We start from the raw sequence: 23,163 nt of genomic DNA on the forward strand, positions 1-23,163 counted from the left end.
CATGTACCCCTGCAACAAAAACAACAACAACAAAGCAATTACAACAACAACTGCAGAATAAGGAATATCCTGTAACGAAAGATGCGTATATCTCGGCCAAATCTTAACGGATTTTTAAAGGACTTGGATCCTTGAGCTCACAGTGACATCCTCTATCGATTGGCATTTAAGGATATGGGGGTTATCTAAGGATCCAAACACATCGAATATTTCACAGCGGGGGCCAAAGAAAAATGCTATAAATCATAAAAACCAGGATAACTCGAGAACCACAAGGACGATTCGAATGTCCTTTGGCCAATTGATAGTCCTAGTCAATACAAGTTGTATATCACAGGACTCGTCAGGATCAGCAAGGATATGGCTGATTTATAGGCAATTTTCCCTAATTTAAAAGGTCCTTATAACTCGGCTGTTTGAAGGACTTTCGTCCTTTTTTATTTTATATTCCTGTTTAATACCCTGAGGGCTATCTGTGTGCCAATGGACATCACTGTAGCCCTTCGAATGGCCGAGTTAGCAGGACATTTGGCGATTTTGACCAATTTTCTATGCTACCCCCTTGTAAAATTTTTCCAAATTTTTTTTGGAATAATTTGAATATTTTTGAATGAAATTTGATAGTATTTTTTATAGGCTTTACAAAAAAGCATATCCTTTTAAAATCCTTAAGGATACAGTCGAGTTATACCTAAAATAAAATTATACTTAAAAAAAAAATGCCATATTTATTTATGAGTTCATAGTTCTAGACTGTAAGAATCGATTTCCCTGGGACACGCCAGGACAGGTAAAGCTAAAGTGGACTATTTACTTTGGACATGAGTTGCTGCGATATGTTTGTTTATATCATTTTATTTATAAATATAAATAGAGTACAATAAGTGTAATTTAACATTAAGATTTAAAAAAAATATTTGCAAATGGCACACGCTCAATGTGGTACAGTGGACATTCGTTCATTGTAGCTCACTTTTCATTATTATTAAGTACAAAGTGTGAATTGTTGTGTGCTCTTTGATTAAATACATTTCATTTAACATAAAGAAGATTTGCTTAAGAGTTAAAGTTAACAAATGCACAAAGTACACTTAATACTTTTTGTTTTCCTTTCAATTAATCGCACCGGATCAACCAGCATTATAACAAACTCATAAACTTGATAAGTATTAACTTAATGTTTACACAAATACAGGTATAAATTAATAGAAAATTTACAAATCGTTTAAGAACTACACATTAAAAGGCGCTAGAAAGCAAACATACAACATGCATAATGGGAGCATAAAGGAAGACTACGAAGTCTACAAAGTGTGTGTTAGCCAAGGCACAGTATACAGAGTGTAGAGGATCAGAAAAAGTGTAAGGCTCTTAGGATTAGTTTGTATAATTTACAAAGGTCGTTTGGTTTTGTGCTCTAGACGCAGTACGAAGCAGGCACCTCGAAGATGATATTGCCGGACGCATATCGGAAGTTTGGCGTCTCCACATTGGACGCCGCCTCGACGACGATGGTGCGTGGCTTTTCGCCCAGACGACAGGCAATATTGCTGCTGACATTCACACGCAACTCGGTGCCAGTAAGGCTGCAACAGAAATGTGAATTAGTTGGAGAATAAAAGTGACTGATGATCGTTACTTACTCGTAGTACTTTTTGCACACTATGCCCACCACTTCGCCAATGCGATCCTCGCGCAGCGGAACTGTCTCGCCGGTGAGTCCATAGACCATATCGTTGTTCTTGGGCGAGTGGAAGACAATCAGCTGATCCCGGCCAGGCGAAATGCTAATCGAAGTCAACTAAAAATGTCGAAATGCAATTAGAACAGCTGTTGAATCAGGAGCAACTATTGCTACTCACCTCCCTGATGGGAATGATGCGATCCATGTTCCTGAACTTCTTCTTAAGGCCGTCCAGTTTGTAAATGCCAGTGTCGGTGACAATGAAGGAGCGATCCGCTTGCTTGTTGTTCTTGTTGAACTTCTTAACGAAGCTGGAGAAGAGCACCTGACGGAAAGCTTCACCTCCCCCGCTGTTCTTCAGATTTCCCACATTCGCCGTGTAGGCATCGTTGCCACTGTTGTTCTGCGAGTTGGCCAAGTAATCGCCCAGCCACTTGCGCTGTTGTCCCCAGTGTGGACGACGTCCGGCAATCGCCGTGGCTGCCACGATTTGCAGTCGCAGCTGAGGCCATTCGCTGCGCGGATACTTGCGAAGAATCATGTAAGCACGCCAGTGATCGAACAAGCGACGCAACTTCGCCTCCGCCTTGCGACCAGCCAAAGGTGGCGTTGGCCACTGAATGCTACGACCGTAATCCCGCTGCTGCTTCGCATGTCGGAAGCGTTGGGCCAGCTCATGGACGTAGCTGCGCAGCTTGTACGTTTTGTAGGCACGCATGATGGTCACGGCGGCCTTCATCTTCTTGTAGTTGCGACGTGCGATCCAGCCACGCACCTGCTTCTGCAGCAACGTCACAATATGTGGGATCATCTCGTTGCGTTGCTGCTCCAAGGCGAATAGCGTGCGCGGCGAGCGTATAAAGATCTTGGTGTGTCCATACTTCACATCCTGGGCGAAGCCCTTCTCCTCGATCAACACTCGCACGCCATCGCGATCACTGCCCGCCCGGAAATTAGGCCACGTGTACTGCGAGATCATCTTGTAGCGCAACAGGAACTTGTCGTAGCGCTGGCGATGCACGAAGCCGGCGCGACGGACGCGCACATTCTCCAGCAGTCCCAGATAGCGCACCTGATGCTGCACACGCTCCTCGTCAAAGACCGTGGAGCTTTTGATATCGTTGGGCTTGATGCAGCGCACATAGAAGGGTTCCTTCTTCAGTAGCGTGGCCACGAGATCGGCCATGGAACGCTGGAAGAGTGTGCCAGCTGTCAATGGACGTTTGGTCGTCTTCTTAATGTCCTGAGCACCCTCGGGCCACATCTCGCTGAGGTTGGCATCCTTGGAGTGGTGCAGCAAACGCTTAAAGTCCTGATACAGCGTATCCTTGTTCTTCTCGATGAATCCGTTGATGTTGTAGATGACATCGCCAGCGTAGTGTGTGATGCGGAAATCCTCGCGATGCTTCAGCTCCTTGTCTGTGGGTTTCAGCTGGCGACTCGTGTAATGCGGATGCTTGTTCAGGTTCTTGTCCATCGCCCCGAGGAGCGTGTCGTCGGTGACGTTGCCCACGCTCAAGCAGGCCTCGTCCATGATGGCAATGATGCCCTTGTGCGGCTGCTCAACCAGATCGCAAATGATCTACAAATAAAGAGAACAACATTGAGTGAAAGTTCGAATTAAAAAATTAATTTTAACTTACCTTGTTATTGAAGTAATCAATGTTGGTCCACTCGATGCCCTCGCGCTGATATTCTTCCTGCTCTTGCTTCAACACAAGTTCTACCCAAGAAATTTCACATTATTCAAAGTTTTCACTTGACTTTTCACTCTCTCAACTCACCAATGAACAACTGCTGCAGTTTCTCGTTGCAGTAGTTGATGCAGAATTGCTCAAAACTGTTCGAATCAAAGATCTCAAAACCGTAGATATCGAGCACGCCAATAACCGAGTTGAATCTCGCTTGCGTCTTGCTGCCGCGGAAGAGAATTGCTCGATTGATGCGCGAAATGATCCAGGTGAACAAACGATCGTAGATCGCCTTGGCCAAGGCATCTTTGCCATACTCCGCTTGTGTGGCATCGTGATCCTTCTTCATCACATTGCCACCGGCGGCAATTGTGCGCTTGGTCAACGCTGCCGACAGTTCCGTCTCTGTGACTTGCAGCAGCTTGGCCGCCGACTGCAAATGCGTCTTGTTGCTGATCACTAGTTCATCCTCAATGGCTGAAGGAAGAACAAGTTTATTAGTGATATATTTTAAGAAGTTTAAAAGTCAGCTACTCACTCTGGAACTCAACGTTGCCCAGGTGCAAAATTGAGGCAATTGTGCGCCAAATTGTTTGCACTTCGTCAGCCTGGAAGCCGAGTGTTTTGAAGGCATTGCAGGTGCCTTTGTAGTCGGACTTCTCGGTGAGTATGTCCATGCTGCCTTGGTTAAGATAATGATACTTGGACGTCTCCTTGTGCAGATCATATTGACGCAACTCGTTGTCGTTAGCACCTCGCAGCAGCTGCAAAAGAGAGAAAAGAATAGAGTTAGAGAAAGCGAAACTAGATAGAAATGTTGAAAATGTTTAAACATTTTAAGTGCTACCCCTGGGCACGATATGCTACGTAGATGATGAAGTTATTCAGCGCTTTTAATCATTTAATTAGGAAAGACTAATTAGAGATAAAGTGGTGTGTGACTCAATATAGAAATAATTAAACAAAGATTGAGTGCTTTCGAGCAAAAGATTTTCCTTAGTATAACATATATTAATCAAGCAAGAAAAAATGTTTTAGTAATTAGTCAACAATTTGTCTCGTTCGTCACTTTGCTTTAAAGTATTTTGCAAATTTGTTCTGCTTGATTTGAGTTATGGCAATGTAGGGTGTATATACATATATAAATATATTAGCTATGGACTGTGTTTGCTTGGCTTGTCCATGTCCAAATTGAATGGCCAACTATTTAGTACAGCAGACAATTAGCACACTAGCAAAACCATAATTAAACTTCCGCTTTAATTGTGTGTTGAGCTGCCATTTCAGTATTGTTCACATTGAAAATAAAATAAAACAAAATGAAATGAAATGAAATATTTCCCATCGCAGTTGATGGAAGCTTTTGGCACTTGCCGTCATAAAAAAGAGGTGCGAATTGTTTGCTCATTAGATGTGCAGACATTTATCTATATATAGTAAATATACATAAATAAACACAGCACATGTGCACGAAATTTCCAAAACTGTATATCGAATACAGAATTCAGAATTCAGCAGCAGCTTAATAAAGAAATTATATTTAGTTTGCGGTGTTTTTGTTGAGCTTACATAAATGGCATAAAAACAATTAACGCCTTCAAGCTAAATTTAACAGCTCGATAAACAACAATCGCTGTTGCTTTTTAAATAATTCGGAATAGGAAGTGACTGAGATAAATGTACAGAGAATTCCACATGCGACAGAACATTCGTCATAATGAATAACCACTGTAGTACTGAGCTTCATATCTGAACATGAATAAGTCGACGACGGCTGACGCGATTTGCGTTTCTTGTGAATGGGACTTATGCGACTTTTCTGTTATCTTGCAAATTTCATTTATAATGATCTCATCCATATCATTAGATTCCAACCGACAATTGATAAATTGCCTCGACCACTTAATTAATTAATGAATTTTGTTTTGTTTTCATTTGACTTTTGACTTTGTCAGTCTGCTGTGTAATTTGTCTAGGATTTCCCTTAGGCCCATCAATTGCGACGTGTCTCTGACTCAGTTGTAGATATAAATATAGTTTTTGAATAGTTCTAAAGTGATTTTTTTATGGCTGTGATCGTTTAGCAAAATGTGAGATCGTTAAAAATATTGAATAAATATTTATGGGCGACACTGGAAACCCTTCTAGCATAGCTTCAGTCACAGCATATCTCTGAGTGTTCTATTTATGTGTGTGTGTGTGTTATGCCCATTCCAGTTAAGTTCAAACCGCACCCAGTGATGCCCCTCCCCTCACACACCTCCCGGGTAATCGACTCCGCTGCTGTCCCGCTGACTCACTTGAGTAAATAGCTGAGACTGCGCCCACACACATTCACACTCCCGATTGGGAGTAGTTGGGTGGCGGGTGCCCGGCCAGTGCCCAATGCCCACACCCTTCCCTTACCTGATAGAAACTGTGGAAATTACGCTCGCCCGGTTGCTGTTGCACCACACGCGACTTTTCCAGCAGATAGTTGGTAATGATGCCGCCCACGGGATCCGCCTTGTAATCGAACTCGATGTCCATGTACTTGCCAAAGCGACTCGAGTTATCATTGCGATTCGTCTTCGCATTGCCGAATGTCTCCAGTATCGCATTGCTCTGAATCAGCACATTCTTCACGCTAAAACATGTAATAAAAATGAAGGAAAAAACATTTAAAATCGCATTAATAGTACAACATTTTATAATGGATGAAGAGGAACAGAAAATCCAATTAGGAAAATGGCACTAGCTGGTGTAGTAAAATGTTAGTTTGAAATTGCCTCGCTGGGTTTGGGGCCACTAAAAATTGCCAAAGTGGCAATTAAGTTGGGGCCATTGTCTAGGGTTTGGTCGCTCAACGATTTAAGAAGACGATCCAGCAAAGTGCTTTCCGCGGCAGTTAGAGAAAAGGGGGCATCACTAGGGAGGGGGGCAGGTATTGTCGTTGTATTTTAGAAGCGTGAGCAATTAGCAGGTCACTTAATTTGCTGACTTTTATGATAAAGTCGTATGTTATGTTGCTTCGCTATGATGTCACTTCCTAGGAAAATGAAAGAGAGAGAGAAAGAGAGAGAGAGGGAACTCAGCTAGTATTTTGGGAGGTCTATTCGTATCTGGGGAATTTGTAGCTAGGCCATTAACGAGGCTTTCTTTCATTGAAATTTGCATGCAACACAATGGCAAATTTGTCATGCCTTCAACTGTCATTCGTGTTGAGTTCCCAGTGCCAAGTTCCCAAGTTGGCAAACTCCCTTTGGTTCTACTACTTCCCACAGCTGGAACTGTCTCTAATCTATATAATACCTCGGTAACTGCATTTGTGTGCATGATAAAACAGTTAAGTTGCTGTTGTTTTAGCTTGACTTCGAAGCACTTCTAATTACAATGGAGAGTAGATTTACTTGATGAAGCCTTTGTGCTTTAGTTGTTTTACATAATAGTTCACATAGATTACGTTGCACATAGAAGTTTATCAATTTTAAATAACTCTAAAATACGTTTTATTCTTATCAGCATTCTAATAATATTCGAACACTTCTTCCTATGACAAAATATGATTGAATTTCTTTGTTTAATGTTATCTAACGGAAGCATCTCATGTTTCACTTTCTTTTCTTTCAAATTTCTAACCCAATAAAATACTTTATGAACTAACTTTAGTAAAACTTAATAAATATCTGTGATAGCGTTAACTTGGAAAATTAGATTTGAAATTCATTTCTCTTCTCCCGCTTTATCATTTTTTAAAAATTTTTTAAGTAATATTTTTATATTTCTTATTCATCGTGCAACTTGTCTCAATATTATTGAGATTTCTAATTTAATTTTTCAGTTATCTTCCTAATTTCTCTATACTCGCTTTTATATTTGTATTATAAACTAATTCATAAAGTTATATTTCTATATGTCTTTCTCTCAACATTGTTCAGATTTTGAATTGCATTTTTTAGTTCTCTTCCTAATTTCTCTATTATCGCTTTAATATTTTTATTATAAACTTATTTATCAAGTAATTTGTCTATATTTCTTATAGGTTCACTCACCGTTCGATCTCATTCTGACCCTGCGTGTTCGTCACCGCCGCAATGTACTTCATGATGATCTTGGAGGCTTCTGTCTTGCCCGCTCCAGACTCCCCAGAGATGAGGATGCAGGTGTCCTGGTGGCGCTGCTTGAGCACCCTGTATGCTGCATCCGCGATGGCAAACACATGGGGCGCATTCTCGAACAGTTCGCGTCCCTTGTACTTGCGTATGGTCTCCGGTCCGTAGATGTTCATCTGTCTATAGGGATTCATGGAGACGCACACCTCGCCGATGTATGTGTAGATGGAGCCAACTTGGAATCTGTTAACGAAACAACAAAACGAAACGATGCACATTAGTTATGTCAATGTTTTGATATGCATTCAATAGTTTTTTTTTCATTTCCCAATTTCCAATACACAAATAACCCAATTTGAATCCCTCCCACAACTTCACTTCCCGCTGTTCACCTGTCGTTTTGATTCGATGATTTGTTTTTCAACAGGCGCATCATCAGCTTTTTTGTTGTGTTGTATTTTGGGGAGACGCCACAGGCATTGTTGCACAGTCGGCGGCGATTCGATTAATTGCAGTTTGTTGTTGTTGCAGTTGCTGTTGTTGCTGTTGTTTCCCATTTTGATTAAGTTGTTGTTGCAGTTGATTGACTGCGTTTATTATGATGCTACTCTGACTGCTTCTCCGTTGTCTGTTTATTTTGTGTGCAATTTATCAGGCGCCAAAAGATTTAGATCGACAGTTTCACAAAATGCGTTAGGCCAACAAAATGTGGGTCACTTGGCCAAAGTGGCCATAGAAGCCATAGGAGCAACAGTAGTGGAGAGGGGGGAACTAAAGGTAGATATATGGGAAGCTGCCTTTAAAGCATTTCCACACTTTGCCATTTGATTTTTTTATACAAAGTTTTTCATTTATCAATGAGAAATTAATTAAGATTCTCATTTTTGCTGCCTTAGATAACAGACACATTTAGTGTACAATATTTTGGTTTTATGAATCTGAGACAAACAATGAAACAATGAATCATTCAGTCTTTAATCACTCGTTGCTAATCTTCATACGTCACTCTCTCTATTAACGCTTTCTGAATCATGCATTATTAAGAAGTTATTTACGTAGTTAAATATGAGAAGCAAGAGGAATCCTCATATCAATACAAACACAAAATAATAGCAGTGCTGACAATCACTTTAAAAGTCATTCAATTCAACTTGTATCAATGAAAAACAGCCCAAATCACCTTTTAAACCATTTAACAATATTACAGAGCACACAAATTGTTTTTTAATAAGATTATTAGCTTGGCTTGAACACAGTAATTTTGTTCGTTAAGCCGCAACAAAATGCATTATTTAAGTCGGCTTAGCAGTTGCACAAATGTGGCTGCATTTTACAACAACAGCCAAAAAAAAAAGAGGAAAAACAGCAACCACAACAGTGAAAAAAAGTGCATCCAAAGCAGAGCTAAAATGCTTACAAACTGTTACAATTTCAGTTACAGCGCAAAAGCCGCAAAGAGTTTGGTAACAACCGAAAAGAGGCAGCAGCTAAAGTGTGCAACAAGTGGCAAGCGCAAAGTATTACAAAACAGCCACGCCCACTTGGCAGCAGCAGCAACAAACATAACAACAAAGCGCCACTAAATTAAAACAACAAAAAGCCAAAAACAAAAAGCGTCAAAATTAGAGAAATTGTTGAATAACACAATGAAAACACAACACAACAAAGATTATTTTGTTGCTGTTTCTGTTTGTTGTTTAACCCGCAGCATTTAATACAAATGCTTTTGTTGTTGGCCAAACGGCAGTCAACACATGTATTTACTTAAGTTTTTCAGCTGCATTTGGGTCAAAAAATGTGACAGCGACAACGACAAAGATTGTGAGAGCTGCTGCTGCTGGCGATGATGATGATGATCATCATCATCAAAAGGTGAACTACTGAACTCCAAGCATACAGAGGGGAGGGAAAGCGTTTAGCATGCTTGTTGACTTTTTAGCACAGCGGGTCAATTATGAGCAAGGCATTAGAATTGCCTACAGAAAAAGAGAGAGAAAGAACCAGCTGAAAGCAAAAGGGCAGTCAGCAAGCCGCTTAGCAAAGTGGCAAACGAAATGTGATTTCTATGATTTCTCCACCATCCATCACTCCCCTTCCCCTCCGACACCCGCAGCACATGAAACGAGTGCGCTGATTGACACCTGAGAATCGAGTAACTGAGTGTGGGTGGCTTGCTGCCCACATGGCGTATGATTGACGGACAGTCGCAACGATTCACTGTCAAAATTTCGTATGGAACTGTGAACTGTGTCTAATGGGGTTATAGAAATTGCTTAAGGCAAAGTGCTCAACCCGTCTGTGATATGATCTCTCGCCTTCATATTTATTTTTTCGTAATTGCTGACAACTCGAATAAAGTCGTCATAATTTGTGTGAGCTCCGTTGAGATCAACGAACCAATAAATCATGTTGCCAGCATTTTACATTTTGGTTCCCCTTCAGCTACTTATTGGGTCATCTTGTCACAACTTGGCAAATCGAGCACTCCAAGAGTGCCCTTTAAGTACTTCAAGTGGAAACAGATTGAGCCAATATTTTCTTACATTTTATGGCCATGAATTCAAGTGAATTACAGTTTACTTATTGTGATTTTTTATATAAATATTAAAGTATTTCAGCATTGAATATATTGCAGTAAACATCGAAGCAAAATTTCTGTTATATCTTTTCCAAAAATTTAAAACTCAGTTTCTTGAAGACACTTCATATTAAACAAGTAAAAAAAGTACAAGCGACTGTGAGATACCCATTTTGAATAAAAGCAATATAGTGCAGTATGAATTTAAAAGTATACCAAATTAATATATACCATAAAAATACTAAAAATATACCAAAAGTATATACCACAAAAACCCTAAAAATACCAAAGGTATATATCAAAAAAAAATATGCCAAAAGTATATTTATATAGTATCACATTGTAAATATACCACAATATTATACCATAAAATACCAAAAACATACCGAATGATGCATTTGGTATATTACTACAGCATTACATTCAAAATATACTATAATATATATACCGAACAATATTAAAAATATACCAAAGACTTTTTTTTTAGGTATATTGATACAATACTACATTCAAAATATACCACATAGTGCAAAATATACCAGAATATACGTATTGTTGCAAATATTTCCTGGAGGCACAAAGTTATAATACACTTTTACTCTAAGAGTTGCGGGTAAAAAATTAAATTTTCTATCGTCCATTTGCTAATATAGCTTTTCTATTTAATACTCATTAATTATTCTCTGATAAACTCTGATCATTATTTTTATTTAACAATTTGTTATAAATTGCTTTTTCAGCACTATTTCTATTGAACTCTCTTTGGCAAATCGCATCCCGCTGAACACACCCTTTTCCTAACAGGTTTCTTTGGCGGAATTAGGAACTAGTCTGTTTATGTTTGCAGTGATTGTTGTGCATAATTAAAATGTTCGATGTTCGCGTCGCCTTCGCACATGCTCAACATTATAGTTAAGGTCGCGTCGTTATTCATGTTTTTATTTTTTTTATTTTTGTTATTGGCATTTGACTTTGGATTCGGATTTGCGCATGGCGTCATCAAGTCAAAAGGCGCCAAAATACAAAAATATGCAATAGTTGTTGTTTTTTATTATTGTCAAGTTGTTTACATGATTTATTTATTATTTACATTTGTATTCATTCGCCTAGGTGAATCATGCAAAATGTTCTGAGCACATTGTGGAAATATTTCGATTGAAAAGTTATCGATAAGCGCAGCAAATTGCTGACTAAGCAAGCGGCAAGCATTTGTTTAATTGCCGCTGTCTATTCGCATGCAAATTGCATTTGCTCATAAATATTTTACCGCCTCGATGAATCATCGCAGTTTCATTCACGAGACGCACTTTGTCGACAGCCTTGAGGGAGGGAGCAAAGGAAAAGCTTAGAAAATCAATATGTTTACTCATCTAACGCTGCACTTTTCACAGCGTTTACTGCGCCTAAATGCGACGACGACGACGACGCAAGTGGCAAGTGGCATGTGGCAGGCGACAGGCAGCAAGTGTTTTGTCAGCTGACGTCATAATGGCAAACAGACATGGCTTGAAGTAGGTCAATGTTTTATTTGCTTTTCTGTGGATTTAATTGAATTCGACGCTATTTATCGATGTGCGTGTCGAGACAGCGAATTTTGAGAATCGCAGAGAGAGAAGCATTACTCAATACACGTTTGGGAGAAGCGCAGAGAGGAGCGCAAAAGTGCAGGAGAAACATTCGATTTGGCATGCAAAACAATGCTCGAGTTGTTGCCAAATTCCTTCCACTATTTGAAAACATGCCAAAGATATTTGGTTTGATTTATCATAATGAAATAATGCACTCACATCTGCTGATACTCAATTCAAAACTGTCTTCCAACACTTTCAATTTTCTAAAGAGAATAATTCTCTGGCATGTTTTGCGCAATGCAATTGCAGCTTTCAAATTAACTTTAATTTACACCAAAGCAACAATTGCCAAGGCCCCAGAAGCAAATCAATTAGCATTGCTTCTGCTGTTTGCCCCCCAACTCTCAGTTTTGTTGCAAGACTAAACACAGAGGCGCTAGATTATTGGAGTCGACATAAACTTTTGTGTAAACGTTGCCATTGGCTTTTGTACTGTTGGCAGCTGGCGAACGTTGCAGTTGCAGATGCCCCTAAGTAAAAGTTATTGCAACGCAAATGACAAACATGAACGTTCCATGTGAAGCGTAAATAAACAACAATGCAGACAGACTCCACTGGAAGGAGTAGTTGGGCAGTTGGGGGGACTGAACTGCAACAGAAACAGAGACACAGACTTCTGGTTCTGGAGTCTGCTTGGGTCTCTGACTTCTGTGTTTACCTGACTTTAATACCCTGCAGTCAAAACAACTTGGCTGAAAGGGTATGCTGAAAGTGTGGAAGTGAGAACTTTAAAGTTAAAAGTGCTGCCTAAAGTTAAATAAAGCAAACTTGACTAAGAAAAAATATCTTTGGGGACTATCATCTCCTTGGAGTATTATCTTTTTATAGAGTATCATTTTTTTAGAAAGTATAATCTTTTTATACAGTATCATTTTTTGGAGAGTATCATCTCTTTTTAGAAAATCTCCTTACAGAGTATCATCTCATTATAGAAAATTATCTCCTTCAGCCTGATTAAGAAAATATTTCTTTAGGGACTCTATAGAGTATCATTTCTTTAGAGAGTAGCATCTCTTTAGAGAGTATCTTTTTTCTAAAGAGTATCTTCCTCTCGAATACCCACAACCTGAGCACTTCCACTTATTTATGGGACAGCTACTCAACTCGCTGTGACTGCATTTGCATTAAGCAGATCATTAGCGCTGAGAGATTTGCTAGAACGTGGCTCAATTAGTGGAACAGCTACCGTTGTTATATTACCATTGGCAGCAATACTCAGTCCGTTATGTAAATGGAACGATTTCCGTTGCGTGACATTAATCAAAAACGGCTTATCAAAGCTCAAGCTAGGGGCGGCATTTGATAGTCGCTTATCATGAAGGAGGCATATGGAATGTGTCGATGTCGATGTTCAGACAGCCAGACAAATATCTAGATGAAAGCAAACTTTGCTTTGAACTATTCCATATTGTCTTGGCCAGGTCTAGAATGCAGTTGTTAAAGGGTAGCGAGAGGGGAGGAGAGTGAAAAAGTAACACTGGCCTCTTGCACAAATAAACAGACAATCTATGATTGCAATCGGAAATTAAAAAAGAATTCTTGATGTTTTTAATAGTCCCGCGTTCGTGGGCCGGCAAAGTAAACAGCATTTTCCCTTTTCATTGCCCAGCTATTTTCTATTCCATTTTTCTTCTTTTAATACTTTTTCGGTCGCCTTCAAGTCTTGCCATAAAAATTGCATTTATAGACACAGACAGACAGACCACGTTATTCGAATACCAGATGCAAGATGGAAAGTCTTCAACGAAAGCGGTGTACAAACTCTATTCATAATGCCCCGCACAAATATTTTTTATAGAAATTCCGACAAAATTTGTCGCGGTATTCATTGCATAACAAATTGAAGCGGGTCGCTTATCGGCGGGCAGTCAATATAATGCCGGGTACTCGATGTGCTGGAAGTCGCAGCCAAGGTTATAGCTTGGCTACAAAAAGAGGTACGAATACAAGTGTGAGTACTTCATGTGAATACACAGGCAAACTTTGCTAACTTTGACACCACTTCGAGCATGCAATCTTATCGTGCCTACAAAATAAGAAATAAATAATCATAGTCTCACTTTTATATATACTCTATATATGGGAATGTTTGTTTAACGAAATAAGAGAATGAAATACCCAAGAGCATATTTAGCGATAACCAAACGATTTCTTATAGGCAGATAAGATTATGAATACTTTAAAGACAAGGGTTACAATTGCCATTAACAAACAGGTCATAAAAATGTCTAGAAATGCATTTGGAATAATCATAAATTTCCACATTGAAACTATTAAAATGTACAATTAAATGAGCGCACTAAAAACAGCTTTTTGAGTTGTCGCTGCACCTTGAAATTATATTTTACACTTTTAATTGATATTCTTAATGCAACTTTGATGTTGATGTTCACAACAATTGTCGAAATAATTTGCAGTGCATTTCAATGTTTGTTGTCAGGTGTTTTGCGATGACTCAGAATTGAGCATTAGCGATAATGGCACTAAAAATATGCCAAATTTTTTGGCACTTGATAAGACAGATAGACAAAGAGACTATCGAGTATATATATGTTAGTTCTCGATATGTGTGTGCCACTTGAGGCGTCAATCTTATGTCTTTCATGATGAAACCACCTGTAACTCATGTGCGTAACTTGTGATGAACTCACGCAGCGAGTTCAACGGCAGTTCATGGGAAAACACAGTTGGGTAAATAAATACACAGAAATATAGTTGATACTCTCTATACAGAAAGAGGAGGAGGAAGAGTATACAGCTGCTTTTCAACTACTGCGGCAAACAATAACACACACAAAATGTAGGCCAAATCAATGGAGAGGCGGCGGCGCATAAACAAAACACAAAACTCATTGTAAACTTATCAGCAGCAGCTTCAACTAAATACTAGAACAAATAAGAGTGCAGTGCATTCGTTAATAGCGTAATCAATCAGTCTAGAGTGCATATTTATAGCTCTCTCAATGATCTGGGCACAGCGGAGAGCCATCAGCGCCAGGACACTTGACTCTTAATGGATCGTTAAAAATTTTCGCCGATTCGAGAAACAATTCGAAGAACCCCAAGGAGTCAAAACTTTACAAAAGTTGTGGGAGTTGTAAGCGCTCTCTCTCTGAACTTGAGAAAAGCATCCAAAAAAAGCTGTTTTCAAAGATTTTCTTGGCATCTTGTGTTTAGGAGGCAGAAACTTGTTTTGTTTCGGTTTATGTTCATCAGTTCAGTTCCTCATTGCTTTTTGGGGCTGCTGCTTTGCAAACTGACGCCATAAACCGGTTTGTCTGTCTCTTTCGGCAACACATTTGTTCACGTATTTGTGTGTGCGTCAAAAAGTATCTGCAAGATACTCGTGAGTCACAGTCGCAGTCCTCTTCTTCCTCCTCTCTGCAGTCGAGCGAGCGCAGGCTTTCCATTTCATTTTCGAGATACATTTTTCAAAAACAAAAAGCATATTTTATTCAAACACACACAGTATAGTATATACACAAGTGTGTGTGTCTTAATTTTATAAGCAAAAGTTTTGTGCGCATCGTGAGGCTATTTCGGGATCGCCATCTACAAATATATATGTATCTATATCCACAGCTACTGCAAACGTCTGTTTGTATGTAAGTGGGTTGCCTGGCATGCTGCGCAGCACTGAGTGTATTCACATTCATATTCACACTCGTATTCACACACTCATATTCACATTCACAAATCCTTATGACAGTGCCAAAAAAACGAGACACTTGATGTGCTCAAAATTAACAAGAATTCAACTTTTGGCTAAGGTTATTGCCACTTTGCCAAGTTAAAGCCTAAATATAAAGCAACTCCCTGGAGAAAAGCTTTGTTGAATAAATCATTATCATGTCAAGGGATTAAAGTACATTTTTATCTAGTTGGATTCTAAAGAATTCAGTTAAAAATGAACAATATAATAAAATATATATTTACTATTACTTTATTAAAAAAAAATATTAGAAATAATTTCAAGTTTCAATTTGAATTCCATTCTTAATTCAACTTTTGGCTAAGGCTATTGCGGGTAAAGCCCAAATGATAAGCAACTCTCTGGAGAAAAACTTTGTCGAATACTTAAACCACAATAATGTTAAGGGATTATACACATTTTTAACTAGAAATCAATGTATAAATAAATTTTGATTACTATTATATAATTCTAAGGAAAATAGAAAACAAGTAAGAAAGTTACAGTCGAGTGTGCTCGACTGTGAGATACCCGCTACCCATTTTTAATAAAGGCAAAATATTGCGGTATCATTTTCAAAATATACCGAAAATACTAAAAAAATACTAAAAATATACCAAATGGTATGTTTGGTATATCGATACAGCACACCATTCAAAATATACCATAGACGACACAATGTACCAGATTGTCACCCAAAGCAACTCAGACCCCTAGTAAGTAGGCGTTTTTGCCCATACAAAAGTATTTCTTTAATAACTTCCACAATTTTTATCTGATCACAACCAAATTTTCAGGAATCATAACTACTACAGTAATTATTGTATATACCAAAATTCGTAGCTCTAGCTTTAAAATTACACTTGTTATTCGATTTTTTTGATTTGCGGGGGCGGAAGTGGGCGTGGCCAAAATTTGAAACAAACTTGATCTGCGTGCAAACATAACAAATGCTGTCGAAAAAAAATTATAGCTCTATCTCTTATAGTCTCTGAGATCTAGGTGTTCATACGGACGGACGGACAGACACACAGACACACAGACGGACAGACGGACAGACGGACATGGCTATATCGTCTCGGCTGTTGACGCTGATCAAGAATATATATACTTTATAGGGTCGGAGATGCCTCCTTCTACCTGTTACATACATTTCCTGCCGGCACAAAGTTATAATACCCTTCTACCCTATGGGTAGCGGGTATAAAAAGTTTGTACCCTGAGCGGGTTCGAGTTCGAACCCGAGAACCACAACATGCCCGGCTTGCACTCTACCACCTGAGCTATCGCATTGCTTGTAAATCCTCTATGCATACCGACATTAATATAGGCAAGCATGTATATACGTATACGCATACATAGAATACATACATAGCAGGCGTTTTTGCCCATACAAAAGTATTTCTTTATAATTATTGTTTATAATTATTTATTTATAATTATTATTTATAATTATTTATTTATAATTATTATTTATAATTATTATATATAATTGTTGAAAATACGATAAAAAAAAAAGTTTGTACTCCGAGCGGGCTCGAACCCGAGTTCCCCGAGTACCTCGAGTACCACATCACATTGGGCTTGCACTCTACCAACAGAGCTATCGCATTGCCCTATGCATACAGATACAAATATAGAGGCGAACATGTATATACGTATACGCATACATACAACACACACATAGAAGGCGTTTTTGCCCATATAAAACTATTTCTTTAATAACTTAAACAATTTTTATCTGATCGCAACGAATTTCTCAGGAATTATAACTACTGTTGTAATTATTGTATATACCAAAATTCGCAACTCTAGCTTTAAAATTACGCTTGTTATTCGATTTTTTTGATTTGCGGGGGCGGAAGTGGGCGTGGCAAAAATTTTAAACAAACTTGATCTGCGTGCAAACATAACACATGGTGTCGAAAAAAAATTATTGCTCTATCTCTTATAGTCTCTGAGATCTAGGTGTTCATACGGACAGACAGACGGACACACAGACGGACAGACGGACAGACACACAGACGGACAGACGGACATGGCTAGATCGTCTCGGCTGTTGACGCTGATCAAGAATATATATACTTTATAGGGTCGGAGATGCCTCCTTCTACCTGTTACATACATTTCCTGCCGGCACAAAGTTATAATACCCTTCTACCCTATGGGTAGCGGGTATAAAAATTCCTAGTTAAAAAAAATATAATTCACAGAGTAATTCAAGTTCGTATAGTCTGCTATTTGAAGATCACGTTTGACCTCCATAAAGAGCATATTTTTATAGCAAAGCTATAGCAAACACATATAGATCGAAGTATTTTATGCGAGCTCATTAAAAGAAAAGCTATGACATAGGTTTGATAGAAATATTTTTGGAATTACCCCAGAGAATTTTTGATAAATTTGAATGAATCAACCACCAAAATAAATCCCCAAAAATAAAGAGAGTAACTACACTTCGTCTGCTTAGAGTATTTTGATAAAATAGAATAGCAATCAACAAAATAAATCCCCAAATAAAAAGAGTAACTACACTTCGACTCCCTTGAAATTGCGAATATTCTTTAATGTTGTTTGCTATTTGTTGATGTTGATATTTGCTGTTGCCCCGCTGCTGTGTTTGTAATATTCCCTCCCCAAGCAAGTTTATTTTTTGGGGGAATCGCAACACATGATGTCATACAACACAGTTTGGATAAGAGCGAATGGCGCGAGAAAAGTGAGAAGTGAGAGAAGCGAGAGGGAGAGAAGCAATAACAAATAAAATAAAAGTCATGTCTGGTCATAAGAGTTTTAATAAAAATGCAGTTTTTGCCATTTTTCAGTTTTCATTTCGTTTGGTTTCATCTCTATCTTTTCTTTATTTCTTTTCTTTACTGTTTCGCTTTGTTTCAAGCAAACGAAAGTGAGTTATTCATTTGATTTGTTGTGGTTGGCATTCGTCTGAATTTACTATATTATAAAACATTTTTGGCTCGTTTTCCATTTCGATTTCTGACCCTCATTGATTGGACTTGCTCAATGGGTTTTTCCTCAAACTTTTTTTTTTGTAGGTGCATAGACGATATTATTGTTTCTGCAATTGCAAGTTTTGTTTTTGAATACAATTTTCCGGGTTAGGATTTTGTAATTTGCAGTCTTGTTTTTATCGAATTCATTTTGCAAATTGATTTGTGTTGTGTTACGAGTGCGACGCGACGCGACGAGTGTGTTATGGATTATGTGAATACATTCGGACATGAGCATGCAAGTGTTGCAAATACGTGTTATTATCGCATTGTTTGTTGTTTTTCGCTACGAGTACGAGTTTGTTGTTTACTCTGAGCAGAGCAGCAGAGCAGCGGGGGGTTGTGCAATTAACGCTCAAGCAACTCTTTCAGATGCTTCAAACCACAGACCACAGATAAAGCCTCTTAATGATCTTCAAATGAGTCGAGTTTGAGTTTAGACTGAATAGTGTTTGAAGACTTGGCGAGTCTTTCAGTCAATTAGGGTTATTAATTTGAAGAGTCGAGAGTGGAGATACGCTTACAAAGTTGTTGAAAATATCAGTCTGATATAGTTGAGGTGACTATCAGAGGTGTATATATTCTGTATAACTTGTTTGCAGTTGTTTCTAACCAAGTTTATAAAAGAAATAGTTAATAGATTTAATGTAGGAAAATTCAAACTAATAATTCCTACACAGACTAAAAAAATCTAGGCTAAAAACTAAATTGTCGATCTTGATTTAACATTTTTTCGACCTAAAAAATTTAAATTTTAGCAGTTTTTTTTGTGTATACTTTATTTAAATAAGAGAGCTTATTATGATACCATAAATATTTCAAATTATAAAGAAAAACGCTGTTATCTTCTTTACTTTAACTTTTCCATAACTTTACTTTCCCATTCCTTTATTTCCTAATCTCTTTTTCTTTGCATAATTCCAATCTATCCCTATTTAACTGCCCTGCAACGTTGCTGTAATTTTTGTCATTGACGGTGGTCAGTTTAGGTTTTCACATCCTTTTAGTCAGAGCGACTCAGTTGCCGGTATTTGATTTCAGGCAGCGCGTGTGTGTCAACAACTTGTTGCATGCCGCATTGTCAACGAGGCTGTGGCACAGTCTATCTCTCGCTCTCTGTCTGTCTGTGGCAACGTCTGCTGCCATGGGTCGTTGCGTTGCATGCCTCGCTGGGTTGCGGCTGCTGCCTCAGTTTGTGGTTCGATGCTTTCGATAGATCATTATCATAACCAGACAAAGTTCTGCTTGTTTCTCTGTCTGTTTGTCTGTCTTTCTGTCTATTTGTCTGTTTGTTTAGTTTGTTATCAGTGCGTCACGAAATAGTTTTCGCTTTTGCCACATTATGCAGCACTTTACACAGCTTGATGTTACTTTTAATGATAATCATAATGCTAATGAATATTACAATGATAATGATCGAATGAATAGACCACTGTTTGCTTAGCATCAGCTATTCAAATGCTAATTGATTCGTTTAAAGATGACTCTTTGCTATTACTCAACCCACAACAATCCTCTCAATCAGCCTACGCCTACGCCTTATTTTAACTGATTCATTAAACAATTTTAACAGATTTGAAAGCGATTCTATACTTAGATCTGATTCACAGCGAAGTGCATTGTCAGTGCGAAGCAATCACACAATTTTCCACATATGCTTTTTAGATATGATAAGCTTAGCAATAATACAAATACAAATATATTGCATCACTTCTCCAATTAGGTGAAGGTGTGACGATTATTATCATCGCAAAGGAGGGGAAAAACAGCGAAAGTGTTTCATATCAGTTATTGCTGACTATACTCTGAGTTTCCACGTACACTGAAGATTATTGTGTGTTGAATTTATTGTCAAATTTAATTAGAAATAAATATATGATTTTCAAACAACACATGTTTTACTTTTAATAGGAATTTATACTTCAAGTCAATAATTGAACATAAATGTAATCTCAAGAATTGCCTTTTAATAGAAATTACTTCAGATGTTATTAATGATTGAACAAAATTTGAATCCCAAGAAATGCCTAAAGGTAATCTTAAAAATTGGTGGAAATTTGCAATATCAAAATTGAGCGAAAGAATTTATATTTCCTTATCATTGGGGGAACTATTTGCTTTATCTACAAAATTTCTAATCTTCATCAGATGAATTGGCTAAATCGAAAATTATTTTCCTTTTAGTCATCTGTAAAATTTGTTTTTAATACCTTAAGAACATCTAAAACTTTTCTTAACATCCCTTAGAAGGAAAGGGTTTTTTACAGCATGATCTTAACTCTATAAATAGGGGTTAGAAATACAACTCCAAAATCTTTTCTCACATTTACCCTAATTTTTCGAATTAGACATTTTTCCATAGGTAATTATCATAGTTCTTCCTTAAAAGATCTCTCTACTAAAGCTCTCAATGCTATTTGCCAAGTACAACTCAATTATTTTGATAGCACAATTCTAAGCTCATTATAATGATGAGAGAGCTGTAGCGTTTCCATGCTCCAGCTAACAATGGAAATTGACAGAATGAAGCGCCACTAATGAAATCGGTATTAACCTCAGTGGGTCAGACAGGTCTAACACCTCTATAAGAGTAGGGGAAGAGGAGAGATGTGGGGAGGGGCATGCAAATGGCTCCATTGAGCATGCTCTCAAGTAGAACTTGAGTTTGCCCCATGTTTTGGTTTAATTGAAAAGCCGATAGTAATCAAGGCGGAAAGAAAAATAAAATACGAAAACTAAAAACTGGTTGGCAACAAGAAGCAGAAAACCTTGAGCGCAGCACAAGGTTGCTGCAGTTGTGTAGTTGTAGTAGTAGATGCAATTATGCTCTTGCAACAAATTATTGATTTTTTGACTTACCGCTTACGCAAGTTGTCCATGAACTTTTCCATGTTGACCTGGTCGAGGAGCACAAAGTCCTGCACACCAGCTTCCCGTTGCATTGCCATGTTTGCGTCTCTTTATTGAACGTGCGTTGAAGAGAGGGAGCGAAGCGAAGGAAAGAGAGCCGAATAACGTAATTAATTTGCCGGCTGCGAGAGAGCACGAAATATTCAGGTAACGCAAAGAGGATGACAGCGATCAAGCAGAAGCCGATGAACACGACACTGAAGCAGCAAAAGAATTCAGAGAGCCTTTTGCTTGTTTTGTTTTGTTTGCTTGTTCGCCACGAATTTTAATTAATATGCTTTATGGCTTGTCTTTTTTCTCTGCTGCTGCTGCTGTTGCTGACTTTGCCAATTCGAATTATTTTTGTATAATAACAATGAAATCACGAAAATATTGATCTATTTTTCTGGCAGCCAATTGGCTATCAATGTTCCGGAGTAAACACACACGCGGAAGAAGGAGGGAAGCGTAACGCACAATAGAAATTAGAGGAGAGCGCAACAAAACAAAACAAAAAACCGCCGCGTATCGCCGCCGTCAAAATGGGTTACATTTAATATGTGTGTGGATTCGATTTGGCGATCGTAAGAACTTGTTCAGGCCGCGCTGCCAGTTGCCAGTTAATAATACTTATTGCAGGCAGTCGACAGAGCCAAAAGCCACAAACAGCCAGCTGGTTTCTGTTTTATCGTTTGGCGCACAACACCGCACAACACAAATGCAAACGCACACAGACGCACGCACACATTCACGGGGAGACAACACAACCGTTCGGCTGCGCGTTCGAAGAGAAACTGTTTCGGAGTGACGCGAACTCATGACGTTCCACCACGCACAACACATCACAACACAGCAGAGTCGACAACAGTGGTTCGCAAGCGATTGCGCACAACAACAAACATTATTCACTTCTATTACTGAGCATTTATTATGTTTCATTTTATTTCAAATTCTTAAATTTGTTTCTCTTGTTTGAATTTAAAATTCGTAACACATTTTTCACCTTTTATTATTTGATAATTAAATATTTCAATATTATTTAATATTTAATATTATAAATTTGTTAATATTATTTTGTGTGTAATTGTATTTTATTTTAAATTATTTTGCTATGTTATTTATTTTGACTTATTTTAAATTACTTTACTTTATTTTCGTTTTCATTTCTTATTTGCAACTCCGAATTGTTAGCACTTCACTCGCTTGGTTTAGTTCACTGTATGCCAAAACAGGGTTGTTATACATGTCTTCCACACGTTTTGCAAAGGTTCATGTCTCCGCTAGCAAGTAATTATGGCACGCCAGTGCTCGCACTGAGTTACTTTGAATGACTCACGACAATTCATTTGAATAAATTAGTTCAATGCGGCTTAGGATGCCTGTTGTGCTGTTAATGTAAATGCAAATTGAGATGATGAGACCAAAGTAGTTAAAACAAACAAAGTTAGTTAATAAAGATTAAAGTTAGTCCTAGACACGATATACATAAACATTGCATACTTTTGGGCTACAGTAAATTAACATTAACTTTTTTTTAGTTTTTTCTGCGGAAGCAACAGCTGCTACTATAACCCGTTCCTAAGATACCTATTGAGCTAAGCCAAAACCCCAAGGTCATATAATGCGGAAATTGGATTTGGCGATTGTCAATTTTGATGAATTGACTTGGCAAATCCTTGACGCTTTAGTTTGTCTAATGGGCTGGCCCGCAGGAAATTACCATTTTCAAGGACACAGTTTTAGAGCAGGATGAAACATTTAGACAAACAGCGGACATAGAAATTAATCGTGGGAATTAATTACTTGTAGTCAGCGGAAAATCAGACAAAACTTGATTGTGTATAAATTCACTGTACGCTAGCTAAGAATTCGTTGCATACTTTTGTGCGGATTAAAAAAG

The 23,163-nt window shown here is 38.2% G+C and overlaps 1 protein-coding gene across 1 annotated transcript; it reads right to left on the bottom strand.

The window, feature by feature from the left end:
* Positions 1 to 839: 839 nt before the first annotated feature.
* LOC133835733 (unconventional myosin ID) lies at positions 840 to 22,104 on the bottom strand. The gene is made up of 9 exons (XM_062265818.1): positions 21,234 to 22,104; positions 7,407 to 7,709; positions 5,782 to 6,001; positions 3,914 to 4,139; positions 3,469 to 3,852; positions 3,328 to 3,407; positions 1,863 to 3,266; positions 1,644 to 1,801; positions 840 to 1,586 (listed from the first exon to the last, which is right to left on the bottom strand). The coding sequence occupies exons 1-9, from the start codon at positions 21,320 to 21,322 to the stop codon at positions 1,418 to 1,420; spliced, it is 3,033 nt and encodes a 1,010-aa protein (XP_062121802.1). The 5' UTR covers positions 21,323 to 22,104; the 3' UTR covers positions 840 to 1,417.
* Positions 22,105 to 23,163: the final 1,059 nt, after the last annotated feature.

The sequence above is a fragment of the Drosophila sulfurigaster genome, chromosome 2L, assembly GCF_023558435.1.
Source record: "Drosophila sulfurigaster albostrigata strain 15112-1811.04 chromosome 2L, ASM2355843v2, whole genome shotgun sequence".
NCBI classification, from domain to species: Eukaryota; Metazoa; Arthropoda; class Insecta; order Diptera; family Drosophilidae; genus Drosophila; species Drosophila sulfurigaster.